Below are 15575 nucleotides of genomic sequence, written 5' to 3' on the forward strand. Positions count from 1 at the left end.
GACCATCAGGTGTCCAAGGGCACATGGATATTCAGTGAACTGCAGGGTGATCATTAATATGAAAATATAAATATACTTATACCAAATAGGATTTGGAATTGGGTTTATGCCCTAAGCCTTTCATCACTGAAATACCTCAGAGTGAAATGCTTATAGTCTATAGCATATAACCTACAGCATTTGAGAGTTTGTACTTGGGAGCTGGGAACTGACCATTCTGTCTGCTAAATAGTTTGGTGTTATCTCAAAATAAGAAATCTGATTTCTGTATTTGGTGCTTTCTATAATACAAATCTGAAGATCAAACGTAGCGCTTCTGGGTGCAGGTTTGGGCATGGGAACCCTCCCAAGCCAGTATATTTTTCTTTTGAAGTCATTTTCATAAATGAAAAATAATTTTTCCTTTGTCCTGGCTTAATTATATCATTGGATTTGTCAACTGAAATGTGTTAATTTTTGATTTATCCGCACTCAGGAGCATGGGGTGCTTTTGGGGCAGAAAAGAGCGGAAGATCAAAGCTGTAAGTAAAGCATTTGTGTGGAAATGAGCTGATAGCCTGGTCTCAGTGACTCGGGGCAGTGAAAGCAGAGGATTAGTTCTTTGGCAGCTGTTTATGTACACTACATAGCTCTGGACAGGTGAGGTTTCATAGGGAAGAGCTTTGTGTGTTTATGTTCTCAAGAGGAAAATGTAAACTCCTGGGACTGAGAATCCAGGTGTGGCACAGGGGCCTCCCTATGGGACCCCGAACATTATTGGCACAGAAGGGTTTGAGAGAGAGGGAGATAATTTCAATTATATTTTTATCCATAAAATATCTTGGCTTGCCACAGTCTCTGGTGACATAATCATTCACAGAATGTGAAAAACATCAAATAGGCTTCTTCAGTTTTTTTTATGTTGATATATTATGAAAACCAAATTGACACTTCTTATGTATTTGAAAATCATGTTTTAATGAAGTGAAGCTGCTTTGTGTTTGAGTGGGAGTTCATATTCAGAAAAGGCATGCTGAACTGATGCTTTAATGCATTTTAAAAACCTAATGCTTCCATTTTTATCTGTGTTGGAAGCAATTATACATTCATACCAGGCTGATTTGATTTTTTTCCATCAAGGTACTAGTCACTGTATAAGTAAACCTAAAGTCTTTTATGTTGTGACTTACAGATTTTTATTAATGCTCCCCCACAAAAACAACAACAACAACAGATTTGAGATTTTGGCATTTTTTAATCCTTGTGGGGTTTAGAGTAAATTAGATCAGATTCTTTTTAAACCTTTTCATTTTGGCATCAGCTCCAGGGAACTCAGAGGCATCTTTTGTGCTGGTGACATTTACATCTTCTCTTCAACCTCTCTGACCTCAGAGGAGACAATCTTGCCATCAACCACCTCCTCAACTATTGTCTTGATCTTCTTAAACTTACTTGATTCTGTTAAGGAAATTGAAAAGAGAAGTAATTTAATGCAATGTACACTGACAGAGTCATATTGCTGCTACATGAGGAAATATCAAAAAGCATCTTCAATCCACAGGTTCTTGAGGTAAACTTTTGCAGTGTGTGGGGTGTGGCTTCTCTTTTGGATATTGAGTATGTTGCCCATAGACTGGAGTGCATACTGGATTCAATAACTCTCTAGCACTCTTGATAGTTTTGCTTCAGTTTAGCACAGACTTGTAGACCTAAAACCTTGGAATAGACTTACACCAAACTGGAAATTTTTGCTATGAAACTGGATATGTTGCTTGGAAGTTTCAGTGCAGCTAGCAGGGAAAAGCAGATGCTTCTGCAGTTCTCCAGAGGTGAATTCAGTAACTCTCTGTTGTTCTCTTGGGTCTCTGAGGACTCACAGAATCACAGAATGGGTAAGGTGAGTCTGTGATTTTATACTGGGTACCTGAATTGTATATATAAACCCAGGTTTGTATAGTCCTCATAGGGTAACCAAACAGTTGATAGCTTTCTTGATGTGAGATTCCACTGCTGATTATTTGCTCTGAAGCTGTTGTTTTATATCAGGCTGTTTCATTCCATAGCATTTCAACAGGTCACCATCAAAACAGAAAGAAGTTGGTGGGACATACCTTTTTCAGGCACTTCTGCTATTGGCATTTCTTCTAAATACCTGTTCAAATTGTAAATTAGAAAATGTAAATATATGCCAGCTCATGTATTGAACATCCTTGTGCATTTCCTACGTGTTTGATCAGGACAGCTAATCCCCTTTCATCAAGACATTGAATCAGAAGATAACTCAGTAAAACGAGTTCTCTCAGTTGAAGTGAAACTTGCTAAGCATAAGCTGTAGGTACAGTTAATCTGCAGACTGATTTCTGCAATGCCAGGACTTCAGATCACGCAGGTACACCCAATCTAGTTCCTGAGCCAGAACAGCTGAACAGGTAGAATCCAGGGGGAATTTCCACTTTCTGCTTAACCCACAAAGACAAGCTGATCAAAAACTGCATTACAGGTGTTCCTGGCATGTGAACATCTACCCAACCACCCAGCTCACAGACTGACAGTCTGTAGGCTGGGAGAGCCACCTCAAAATTCCACAGCAGCTTCAGTAGCCCAGCCTGAATGGCTACCTGCTCTGAGAACTCTGAGAGTTCTCTGTGGCTGAGAACTGGACAATGGGCTTCCCCACCCCAAAGCAGTTGGAGAGAGGCAGACTTGACACAAAACCCAAACCAACACACAAAGCCATGTGTGTGCTCACCCGGTTTCTCCCTCCAGCAGCCGGCGGTACGTGGCGATCTCCATCTCCAAGCGAGTCTTGACATCCAGCAGGATGCTGTACTCATTGTTCTGAGCCTCCATGTCAGCTCGGAGCTGCCTCAGCTGAGCCTCCAGACTGGAAATTGCTCCCTGTATCTGGTCTAGCTGGTGACTGTACCGTGCTTCTGTTTCAGCCAGAGAGCCTTCCAGGGCCTGTTTCTATAGTGCATGGGAAGAACAGTGACATATTATTCAGATGATAATTTTTCTGTAAAAATAACCTTTTGATTGTAAAGCCCCTCATTCCTCTTTTTATCTTTTTATCCTCTATTTATTACACCTGTGAGTAACTCTCTGCTATCCACAGTCCTTATTTTGCTTTTTGTTATTTACCATGGTCAACAGGGACTGTAATTCCAGCTCCAGGTTCTGGAAGACCTGTCTCCGTTCTGTGATCTCTTTCCTTTGGACCTCCAGCCGCTCAACATTGAGGGCAACTTCCTGGTTCAGTTCTGCTGTCTGGAATGGAGAATGGAGGGACTGTGAACTGCAGCCAGGCATGACTGACATTCTTGCTGGTGTTTAAAGTAGTTGACTTTACCCTCTTTTCAAAATTTTCTTTGGCTTCTTGGCGGTTCTTCTCTGCCATTTCTTCGTATTGCTTTCTCATGTTTTCCATGACTGCCGCGAGATCAACGCCGGGAGCAGCATCCAGTGCCACGTTCACAGAGCCGCCTGCCTCTTTGCGCAGCCTGTCACAGTCCTGCAGCAACGGGGACTCTGTTAGCACCAGCTGCAGGGAGCTGTCACTCCTGGGCAGGGGACACAAACTCAACAGCTACACACACTTGACTAATCCTCAATAGTACCTTGGGGCAAGACAACTTAATCACCTTATAAATACTGTTTAGTGCACTTCATCTTAGAACAGTTCACCTACTTGATAGCAATAAATGTTAAATCATAGATAAATGTATCATAAAAATTATTTCCTCAGAACTGGATCTGTGGAATGAGGGCAGAAGTCATGACTCCCATTTGTGTACTTTTTGGGATAGCAATTCCTGAACCATAAATTTATCTTAGAGAAAACCTTTACTCCTTCATTCCTGGAATGGAGGAGTGTTCAGCCTTTGATCCCTGACAGCTTGAATGTCCCTTAGGGTCACACATGGTTATGCTGCTTCCAGGAAAGATAGAAGTCCTTCCTAGTGAGGTTGTTTGCCACTCAAAACCCCCCTCCCTGGCAGTGGTCAGCTGTTCTCACCTCCTCGTGGTTCTTCCTAAGGAAAACAAGTTCCTCAGTTATATTCTCAATCTGGGACTCCAGGTCAGCTTTGGTCAGGGTGAGGTCGTCACGGACACGGAGCAGTCCGGTGATGTCGCTCTCCACACTCTGCCTGAGCAGGTGTTCATTCTCAAACCTGGAAAATACAGTGCCTTTTGTCATCATTGGAATGCAACAGTTTGGAGTAAATGTTAGAATCAGTAACTACCACAGTAATTGTGAAATTTTCATTAAACTTACAGTCGGAAAATGTTCACTTGGCACTGATTCCAGTAAGTGGAAGCTTTCCTAAATAAGAGGAGCATGAAAGAATTGATATAAAATCATGGAACTTACTTCAGCCTAAAGTCATCAGCAGCCAGCTTGGCATTGTCGATCTGCAGGACAAGTCTGGAATTTTCCATCTGGGCAGCAGAAATCTAAAGGGAATGGTGGACAAGCAATGAAACTTTGCACAGAAATTCACACTTGATTCTTTCCTGGGAATGAGTACTCTAAGTGGGCTTCATCCTCCTTCACTTCAGATGTCTGTTGGTCAGCTGGCTTTAACCTAAGTTCCATCTGAAGTGCATGAAAGGAATTAGGGATGTCCAAAAGACAAGTTGTCCTGCCATAAAATAACTGTGTCGAATACTTGGGATGAACTGTTCTCTGAAGGGATCTGCTCTTAAATGTTGGGAAGTAGAACTGATAAAAAATAAAAGGGAAAAGACTGAAGGAAGTTCTGGAAACATGATTTGACAAACCTGTCAGTTGATTGTTGGAAATATTTCATTGTTTCCAGTGGTAATTTACTATCTTAAGCAGTGGTCTTTAATTTTTTCTGAGTGCTTGCGTTTCTTTTCTAATAAACCACTTTGAAATACTGTTGCTAAACTGTATTTAAATATGTAGATTATCATTAGTACTTTCTCTAATTAAAGTGACCTAAGGCAAATATAGAACTAGCTAATTTTGAGTCACAGAATTTTCAGGTATGAGATTACTCCCAACTGCAGGCATATATCTGGTATTACAAATGATCTGAAATTTGTCACTAGTAGCTGATCAAAAATGAAGTTTTTCTTCCCAGCTAGGCCAATTACAATTTGGAAAAGTTCATTTTCTACAACAGCTTATTCTCCATCTCACTTATAATTGCAACTCCTATATTTATGGAGGGCTCTATGATCTCTTACCTTATTTCGGAGTTCATCAATTGTTTTGAAGTAGGAGCTGTAGTCCTGCCCTACACTTACGGTGTTCTTTTCATACCATTCCCTGATCTGCTTCTCAATCAGGGAGTTTGACTTCTCCAGTGAGCGCACCCTCTCCAGGTAGGCAGCCAAGCGATCGTTCAGGTTCTGCATCGTTGATTTTTCGTTGCCAGCGAGCAGCACATCGCTCCCAGTGATGCTGAGCTGGAGGCTCCCTCCGAGGCCTTGGCCAGAGCTGGTGCTGGTGGATATGCGGGTGCCATAGCCCCCAGCCCCTCCATAGACACTGGGTGCCTGGATCTTCTGGATGGACATTTTCCTGGAGGTCAGACTACTGACACTGGGTGCAGAGGGCTGGACATGGCTGCTCGTACTCCACTGGGTGCTGCGGGTGGAGAATGCCATTTCTGCTCTTTGTCTTCTGGGCTGAAGCAGATAAATCAGCACAGATAGAGACGCCAGTGAGGAGCTGAGTGTGCACTGTGCACCTTTATACCTTTATACAGGTCCAAGAGGAAGCACAGTGGCTGGAAACCCCACCTATATTGACGCAGAGTGTCGCTGGTATCAGCACAAAGAGCACACAGGATATTGCCCCCCCCCCCCATAATTTGAAGGGGTTCTCATCTGTTTGTCTGTGTTTGAGGAACACTCCCTGGGTAGTTTGCTTGCTTTGTTATTTTGTATAACAGATAAACAAAAAATGATCTGTTGAATCATTTATAACCATGTACCTGCAGCCAACCCTCTCCATAGCCTTTTAGAACAAATGAGCAGGTTCTTAGCCCCCTGTGCAGCTCATGAATTTAAAATGAGAGTTGCCTTTATGTGACAAGAGACTTAAAATATTTATATTTCTGTTGAGTAAGCAATAACTTGGGCCTCAGGACAGTCTAGAACAGTGTATAAATTATTAGAAAGGAGGCAGCTGTACTACCCTGTGAATTCATTTCATAGTAAGCACAAACCAACATCTGTACTGCCAGTGAGGAGGCTGTTGCCATCAGCTTGGATTGAATATGCATTCATCTGGTATTAGAAAATCCTTGCAAGTGGAATTTGAGCTTTCAGTACATCTGAGATTGAGTGGAAAGGGTATTTCTTTGTCTTTAAGTAAGGCAGGAGGAGTGAGAATATTGGAAACCTTCACAGCCCTCTGTGTTTCACATGTGAGATGCTGAGGTCCATAGAGTGGCAGGAAGTGTTGAGTTCCAGCTTCCAGCAGAATGAGCCTCCAGCCCTCCAGTGTGGCTGAAGTTGAAGCAAAACAAGTTTCCCTCCTGCCTCATCAGAGTCCATCAGCTAACAAGTGCCATACTGGGGAGGTCTGTCCCCAGCCCAGGGGCTGTGCTCATTAACAGGAAACCAGCTGCCTTTCCATGGCATGAAGAGACTCAACCATCCTACTGCTGATCGTGTAGAGGAGGCTCCTGGGCTGACTGTGCTTTTCACTTGATACAGAAAGTGCATGGAGAATTTGTAAAGCAAGGGAAGAACCTGATTGCTGAGGGGTTGTTAGTGCTGCAGGAGGTGGGGTGGCAGGTGTGTATTGGGACAGTGTGGAGGTGCAGCTCCTGGGGCATTGCACTGGCACTGCTTCTGTGTGTTATTGATGTTGTCAGGTAAAACAATGAGCACACATGGCTTGTGTTAGTGAGAGCAGCTGCTGTATGTACTCATCTCCCAGCTTGGGGCAAGTAAATTGGTGAGACATGGAGCTTTGGAGGCACTGAACTATGTATTGGAAGCACCTTCAGCTTTCTGAGAGCACCCAACTCAGAATAGCTGGGTACTAGGGAATACCCAATGTATTAGGGAATCAGTACTTCCAAGTCTTTGGGTTACTGTGCTAGGGATTAGTCTAACTGGTTTTGGCTCAAGGCAGAGAGTTAAACTCTTGTACTTGGCTGTTCTGGAAACACAGCTTCCAAACCAAAGCAATCAGTGTGCAGGGCAGGATTTTTCTTTCTAAGAGGATGCTGTGGAGTGTCTTTGGACCTTGAACTTCCTTGGGTGTAACTTGTAATAAAAAAGCCTTTATGAGATGTGAAACCAAAGTACACTGGCGCCATGACATTTAGTGTGTCTCTGCAGAGATTCAGGGTGGGTTGTCTTTTGTCCATTGAAATTATTAAGGCTGAGTAAGAATTGCTCATTTTAGTAGAACAGAGTTACACCTTTAGACTTTAGGAGGAGTAAAGAAGAGATCATGCTGGTCTTACATCCCTTGGCTCTGTTTCTCACTGCCTCGATCTCTGCAGGATTGTGTGGCAGTCTATTTAAGAGCAAACATTCTGCTTTGTCTTCTCTGTATTAAAATTAGTTTCCATATTACCTGGGTGATATTTTTTCTAAACATCATTTGGAGGTTCTATTCTTTTTTTATTTAGTGAACAAATGAAAAAAGAAGTCAGTGATCTGAATTAAGGTGAGCATCAGGCTTAGGTCAGATTTTTGCCTTGTGTTATGGCTCTGCTGCTTTTGTTCAGGCTGAACCTCCAGCAATTATTTTCCTCTAGACTATTCAGCTGAAGCATCCAAGATGTATGCAAGAGGAAGCAAGGAGCAATGGCATCATGCAAACATGACATTAAAAGATACAAGGCTGAATTTTCTTAGTGTTCTTTTTATTCTCCTCCCTCATTTGTTTACTGACAATTTCTCTGGTCTTATCGTTTTATATATACTTCTGTCCTCCCCAAAAGCTAGAGTACTTGCTAGGATCAAGATGGATTCATATCAGAGGTGGGGTTTGCTCCTGGTTCAAGACACTTTTTTCCATGTAACATATCTTGACTGGTTGTATCAATCAGTGGAAACTGCCAGAGGGAGCCCTGAAACTGCAGCCATGGCAGTGAGGGGAGGGTGAGGCCCCAGCCGGGCTGGAGAGCCAGGGGCTCCTCAAGGCACCAGCTGGGAGTGGCCTCAGCGTTCTCCACCCCTGGACTATGCCCAGGAATTATCTGCAAGGACATGGGCTGTCTCATTATTTATTTATTTATTTTTTTATTGCTTGTAAGAGTAAGTTACCTAAATAGATGTTAGGCAGCCTAAAAATCCATTGTTCAGTACTGCAGTTCTGGTCAGCATTGAGGAAGTGCTGTAACAGTTTGCTGGTGCTTAGCTCAGCAGAGCAGTTCCAGCTCCAGACTCAGTTGTGGGAGCTGTAGAGGACAGTCTGTGGGTTTACAGGTAGCACTTCCCTTCAGTGACATGCTTGGTCAGAGTGGATTGCCTTTAGACACAATAAAACATTTATAGCAACACTAATGATTTGTTTGATTTCACAAAGAAATGTCACCTGTGTGACAGAAGTTTAATGTGCATTAGAGGGCCATGGAGATAAGTTCTGCAGGGGTCTGATAATGTGGATGCCATTCCATCTGACTCACCTGTGCTAACCAGCCATGGGCAACCAGTCTGGAGAGTTCAAGGAAAAAAGACACACCCAGCTGTGGGTCTGAGTTTTTGCTGCCTTTAGGTGGAACAGATGCTTTTCTTTTGGCTGACATAGAGACTGAAATAAAGCAAAGTCTTCTAGTTCAATCTGTAGAGATGATCCATTCTAGGAGTGAAATCCAACACCCTTTTGTTGGTCCCTGTTGATCCCTGTGTTTGGGTTTAGTATCATAAGAGTTTGATTCTGAGAGATCTATACTACAGTCCTGAAAGGACATTGCTGTGCAAAGTGCATTCAAGAGAGAGGCATTTTCTTTTCAGTGTTCCAGCCTTATTTCAGTATTCAATATTTCTGGGTCTGAAATATTCCCCTCCTTCTTTTCTCAATTACCTTTGCATCTCCTGTTAATGCCAATGCCTGTGAAGCCTGCTCTCTCCAAAGAGCAAAGCAAGGTATTTTGTGCTTTGCTGAATGGGATCAGAGGAGAGAAAGTTCTGGATGATGTCACCAACTCAGCTGGATTCACCTAAGCCCTGAACATTTGCAGCTCGAGATCTTACACTGTCTGCCTCACGTATTTTTTCCCCCTCATTTCCCTCTCCTTTTTATCTTTTGTCCAATGAAAATATCTCAATCATCAAACCACTGCATCTTATTTCTTTCTGCTTGGAGCTTTGACCAGAGGGGTGAGTTAAAACATTACATATTTATGGTACTTAGAGAGGTGTTCCAGCTCCTGGAGTGGTGCGTGAGGCAGTGTGTGGGTTCCATTCCTCCCCAGCCACAGGTGGAAAATGAAAGTTAGGAGCTGCCTTTCCTGTCTCAGCTGCTCTCCTCGAACAGAATCAGATCTCAGTGCCAACAAAAACAGCTCCAGGCCACACAAACGAACCTTCTCTTTTTTCTTCCCCAAAAGTGCCATTAAGATCATCTCCAACACAGGACTGCTGGCAGATCTCTCTCCCTTGGAAAAACCCAGTGCAACTGAACTGTCAAGGGAATGAGAAAACCAGTGAACTGGAGAGAATTTCAGCCTACTGACTCTCTCAGTTCCCTAATGCTGGAGTAGTTCAGTACCCATGAAAAATGTTGCATATTTCTGTGATTCAGGAGGCAAATACGATTTTCATGTCCCTGTGCAAATATAGGTGTACACTGAATGTACACTGCAAAATATACATACAAACACACTATATTGCATATCTGTGTAGACATTTTTGCTAACTTTAAAAAAACTTCCTATGGTTCTGGGGATCTCTTTTGTGTCACACCTGGAGCCCCCAATTCAGAAGAAAACCCCTCAATTTTCCCCCAGGGTAAAATTGCACTCATAATGCCAGGAGGTGCCTGGGCAGAGGCACAGCTGCAGCTTCTTGTTTGGGGGCTGCTCTGGAATATCCTTTCATTGCATCCCAGAGATCCCACGGCATCCCCACTCCCGGGGTTTGTACAACCAGGAGCAATCTGTGGGCTGCTTGGAACCCAAATACCCTCCCAGCATCAACATCCGTGTCAGGAAAGCAGATATCAAAAATGCAAAATAAAGGAAACAGGCCGAAAATCCGTCTCCATACTCTCCTGGAGGAAGTCTGGCACTGTTAGTAATGTTCATTGCACAAATATTGCAGCAGAAATTTCCAGGTAGTTGTTCCCCAGCCGCAGGAGCCCCGGAGGAGCGGCAGGAGCAGGGACAGGCACCGGGCTCCGTGCGGATCTACCTGGTTGTCACTAGAGGCCACCACCGGCCTTCGGAACGGAGCCGCCTCCAGCCCTCCCCGTGCTGAGCACCGCGGGAGAATCCGTGCGGGACTTGAACGAGAGAATAAAACTTACGGATTACAAAAGAAAATTTCTCGTATTATCCACGTTCCTGGCTCTATACCACAGGAAATTTAGTTGCATCGCTCTTATGGCCAAACGTTTAGAGGAATATTTTTCTTCAGAGCCATCATAATTACGGAGTTCAGTACTGTGTATGGAGTGGGTTTGGAAGCAGTGGCAAGAAGAACGGACTATCTTTCTAAATTCTGACATGTGAGTCTTGGAGGACAGGGAGTGTTCATTATCCCTTTTATATGACTGATGCTTGAGTATCTCAATTTTTAAGCAGTGATAGGCTGTAGGCATTAAAGAAAAGGTTTCTTTGCATGTGTTTTTAAGGTTTTTATTCTCTACAGTAACAGAGGATACAGTCTCAGAATGTCTTGAAACTGTCTCTTGTGAGATTAACCTGGAAGCAGAGCCTGGGTGCTGGAATGGCTTAAAAAAATTACTCATTTTTCTCATTAATAGTACATAAGAATGTGTTCTCTTTCCTGCACAGGTAACTTTACAATCACAATTTCTGTCTGCTTGCAGCAACATTACAGATTTCCTGCTTTGAAATTGTTCTGGCAAGAGTCACTCCCAGTTTTTTTGTTTGATGCATTTGATCTTTTATTTTCTCATACATTGTTTTAGGGGTGCAGAGCTGAGCCAAAGCTGGTACTTCTCTAAAGGCAGCACACCTTTAACTTCTGTTCTAAGGAAGAACTGCAGTTTGTAGCTACTTCATAATGTTTGTTTCTCCATTTCCCTGCCTGCTCCAGCTAATTATGCCTCTTAATTGAAACACATTTTTCCAAATTATATTCCTCATTTTTTGTTGCTTTCTATAGAGCCTAATTACAGCCTGTGACATCGACTCTTTTGGACTTGTCCTTAGGACATTGGAAAGCCAAAAAATTTACCCCCGAAGTCTATATAGTTATTGAAAGTGTCTTTACCACAGCTGGTGTTATGATTTTATGCCTTTAAGCTTCTGATGCATATTCAGACATTCAAAAAGCAAATTAACATGTCCAGAAGAAGCAGCCCTGCACCTGCCTCATCATTAGGTCATGTCTCACACTGAGAACTCCTGCCATAGGGACACTCCAAACTGTCCAACATTGGCACTTCTGTGCCATGGAATATTTCTGCAGACAATTGGTTTGTGGTAGTCCTAGGCCAGGGGCTCAAGTAGGTCATTTCCACATAGTCACACAATTAAGGATATCATAAAAGTACAGCTTGAAAAGAATAAAAATTTTTACAGAGGGAGGAATGGTGAGGAAACAACAGATGGTAAAACTTAAGTTGGGATTTCACCAAGTCAAACGTTAAGCTAGAGTCAATAATTAACATGCTTTTGTGGTATAATGCAGGACATGGGGGGACAGGGGGTGCAGCCTCTCCAGCATTATTCTTTCCTTACTTCCCTGTTGATAGATTCGTCCTTTTTCGAAATGATTCATACACAGGAGCAGGCATCTCCTAGCAAAACTTTAGAAACCTTTATAGGTCAGGGTGTGGACATTGTGAAATGTTTTACCGGCTCTTCTACCTATTCTCTCTGCTTCAATAATCCATAGAACCCGTGGGTTTAGCTGTGCTACAAAGGCGAGATTTCTTTTCTTCTCTTTCTGGAATGACTTTGTTAATTTTGCATCCGCATTAACCAGGAAGGCAGAAAGCAAAAATTTTCATTGTACAGATGTGGCTGTTGATAAATAAGGCTGAACCCCAGCAGTGTGGGGCCAGCTCCCCAGAAGAATGTGTGATTAATAGCACAAACCATGACTGCATTACCTCATCGCACACTTCTTCCAGGGGATCAACACTTCACTTACCAAAGCTGCCTATTGTAATACACCTTAATAAGTTTTAACATTTCTACAAGTGAAATGAGCTGTGACTCATGCCCAGGCTGGAGTGCAGTCAAGGCTCTTGGAAATCATGCTGAGGATTATTCTGTGCAGGACTGCCTTAAATGGCAGGTGAAACTGCAAGGAGCCAGCTGTGAACGCTGATGGTTTCAGCCTCCTTTTATAGGCTGAGTTCCTGTATCTTGTTGGTTTGCAGAAGTACTGTTGCATCATTCACTTAGACTGAGAAATGCTGTTCTCTCCTGCTCATGTTTCTTTGCTGTCCTTTTCCATTTATGGGAAATAGAATTTATTCACTTGGAGGGTGGTTTTTTTAATAATACTTCATATTTTTCAAATTGCACTTTCTTTGTGCCTGGGTCTGTCACTTTCTTGGTGTAGAAATGGCACTTCTTTGTGTAAGGAATACTGAAGGAGAACAAATATGAGCTGCCAGAGTTCAAGCAGTTTCAATACAATGAATTAACAAAGTCATTTTTCAAGCCATCCATCATCACAGTCCTGAATATTTCCTTCCCTTCAAGCCACTGCTCTGAAATCAGAAGCAGCACTACCAGTGCTCCTAAAGTCTCCCAAATACTACAAAGCTGCCAGAGCTGCCAGCACAGGGTTCTCTACAGGACTCATTTCAGTCAGGCTGTTGGCACAGGTGCAGTGAAGAACATCATCAGAGTATGTGCAGGGTCCTGACCAGCCATAAACACTTGGAATGAATGAAGGGCCTTATCTCTTCTGAGCCATCAGACACTGACAGGATTGCTGTGAGTGGGGAATGGCTCTTCAGGAAGTTGTATTATCTAATGGCTGGGCTAAGTAGAAGCTGTGAAGTGATGGATTCTAATTTAGTGGCTCTCAGTGACTTTCTTTGCAGCCTTGAGCGAGTTGTGTCATCTCTTTTTCCAATTTCTCAGGCAATAAAATGGGAATGATAATGCTGCCCCCATTCATTATCTCCCTGACTTCATCTCTCAGCGTGGTGTGAGAATGTGATGTTAACAGTGCATGCAAGTGGTAAATATTAGCATCATTATTTATTATTTAGGGTGCAGACCCACCCTAAATACATTTAGGAATGCATAGCTTATCTACCAGAGCACAAATTCAGAGGTAATGAGTAACCACCAGATACAGGGCACATGTCTGGTGACACTGTGTCACAAGCTGTTCACTAGAAAAGAGATCTGCAGTTCTACAGAGCATTCTGAAGCTGTGAAAAATTCTCCAGAAATCAGCAATTTTTTTCAGAAACAAACAGAATGTGGTGTAACATCTATTTGTATGTTTAAAGACTAATAGATTTACTCCACTTAGTAAAAGTCTTGGAGCCATCCGTGCATGATGGTGTCAATAACAGAGTGAGCTGTGAGGATGGTGCTGTGAGCTGTACTGCTCTGACCTGTGCAGAGTGCAGCAGCACAGGTGTAAGAGAAGGTTAAAATCATCAGAGTGGTGGAGTGGTGTGGGAATTCTGCTGCCTCTCAGCAGAGGAGAACAGGAATTCTGCTGCCTCTTAGCAGGAATTCTGCTGCCTCATAGCAGGAATTCTGCTGCCTCTTCTCCAGCACTGCTTGGACCACAGCTGAGTGTGACACAGGACATGGGGAGCACATCTCACCTCTGCATGAGGGGACACCAGGGCAGAGTAAAGCCAGAGCATTGCTCAGGAATGTGAAATAAAAGACAGGCGTGTTCCACAAGGCACTTCAATTATTGGCTTTTCCTTCTTCTTTCTTTCTTTCTTGTAGTTCAGCACAATAACCCAGCACAAAGCACATACTTTCCTTTGATGTAGAAATAAGGGGCTACTTAGAAGTTTTTATAATTATTTGTGTCACAGCGATGTGGCCCTGCTATGTAAATCTGATAAATGAACATATCTTTAAATAACACAGAAAATTGTTCAAGAAGACCTGGGCACATTTTGTCCAGATGCTGCAAACACCAGGTCTGGCTTGTTAGATCTGGTAAGCCATAAGGAAGGACACTCTTAATTAGCCAGGAGTTACTAATCCTGTATTACAAGTTTTACCCAGTTTAAAGAAACCATTAGGTAATCCATCCAATGCTGTGGGGATCTCTTTGTGCAACAAGGGTGGAGAGCTGGGGTGCGGGGGGCAAAGGGGGATCAGGATCTGGTTGGAACATGCCAGAAGCAGAACATCATACCACAGAAGTGGACTTTGTTCAGATTAATTTGCATTTCCTTTGAGATTTCCCCTTTCCTTAGTGAGCTTTCAAAGCAAGACAGGGAACAGGAGCCCTTTTGTGACAGTCCATGACGGGATATGATGACAATGTCACTGATGAATGCGAGACTGCCCTGGACATGCAGACTTTGGAATGCAAATCCCTGACACACTCATTATGTTCCATTTGGTCTCTCTTCCTTCTGCCTTACGCTCTTCCTCATCTAAACATCCTAATGGTATTTCTCTTTTCCTTGCCCAGATTTTATCTTTGCCTAGCTCTGTTGCTGTCAGGGTCTGCTGCTGACTCGGGCATTGGGCTGAGCTGAGAAAGGGAGGAAGCCTGAGTTTGGCTAAGGCCAGCAGCTCTCCCTGATGTTAACATGCACTGTAAACACCAGTCTGGCCTGACTGTGGAACCCTTGGACAGAGACAGTGAACATTAATTTGAGACCAAATAACTGAAATGATTTTTTAAATTACCTGGGCCATCAAGAAAGAATGAGTGTCTGGAAAAGTAGTTACAGTCTCTGAGGGAAAGTGTCTAAAGACAGTGCTAGAAAATTTCTCTCAAACTGAAGAATAAAGAAATGTTTCTGGGGGACTATTTTTAGTGAAGTTTGCAACACTCCTACTCAAAATGCTGTTTCAAATGGTGACATTGATAAGTTGTGTATAGGGAAGCTGAGTAGCTTTGCTCATGTAAATGTCACCTGTAACTTGTGTCTCCTCTTTTCTTTTTTGTGTTCTTCCCATATTGTCCCACCTGAAACAATGAGGCTTTGGCCATCCTGAGCCATGTCAGTGACACTGCCACAGTGGACTGGGCATATGTAAAGGAAAGCAAAATGAGATATTCCAAGGTTCAGAACAAATAATGCATAAAAATTTATTGGCTGCAGTGAGGTATATGATGAGAGGCATAAGACCAGGAAAAAGTTGAGAGATTATTCCCCTTAAATTATAGCTAATTTGCAGAGCGATAACTGAATCCCAGATGGATATTCCTGCCCTGGGGAGATGTGCACAATACATCTGCCACTAGCTCAGCCAGTCACTTTAATTCAACAGCTTTTTTCCAGCATTTTGGTG

At 42.9% G+C, this 15575-nt stretch overlaps 1 protein-coding gene across 1 annotated transcript; it reads right to left on the bottom strand.

Moving 5' to 3' along the window:
- Window positions 1-1245: 1245 nt before the first annotated feature.
- On the bottom strand, window positions 1246-5616 carry KRT20 (keratin 20). Its single transcript, XM_050985505.1, has 8 exons — window positions 5194-5616; window positions 4352-4434; window positions 3995-4151; window positions 3329-3490; window positions 3121-3246; window positions 2729-2946; window positions 2091-2131; window positions 1246-1437 (listed from the first exon to the last, which is right to left on the bottom strand). Exons 1-8 carry the CDS (start codon window positions 5614-5616, stop codon window positions 1340-1342), a joined length of 1308 nt encoding a protein of 435 aa, XP_050841462.1. The 3' UTR covers window positions 1246-1339.
- Window positions 5617-15575: the final 9959 nt, after the last annotated feature.

The sequence above is a fragment of the Serinus canaria genome, chromosome 27 (genome assembly GCF_022539315.1).
Source record: "Serinus canaria isolate serCan28SL12 chromosome 27, serCan2020, whole genome shotgun sequence".
NCBI lineage: Eukaryota > Metazoa > Chordata > Aves > Passeriformes > Fringillidae > Serinus > Serinus canaria.

Coding starts and splice junctions, on each gene's coding strand:
- KRT20 (XM_050985505.1), bottom strand. CDS start 5,616: ATGGCATTCTCCACCCGCAGCACCCAGTGGAGTACGAGCAGCCATGTC. Junction 4,435..5,193: donor TTGATGAACTCCGAAATAAG/GTAAGAGATCAT, acceptor CATTCCCTTTAG/ATTTCTGCTGCCCAGATGGA. Junction 4,152..4,351: donor GCTGATGACTTTAGGCTGAA/GTAAGTTCCATG, acceptor TGTATTTTCCAG/GTTTGAGAATGAACACCTGC.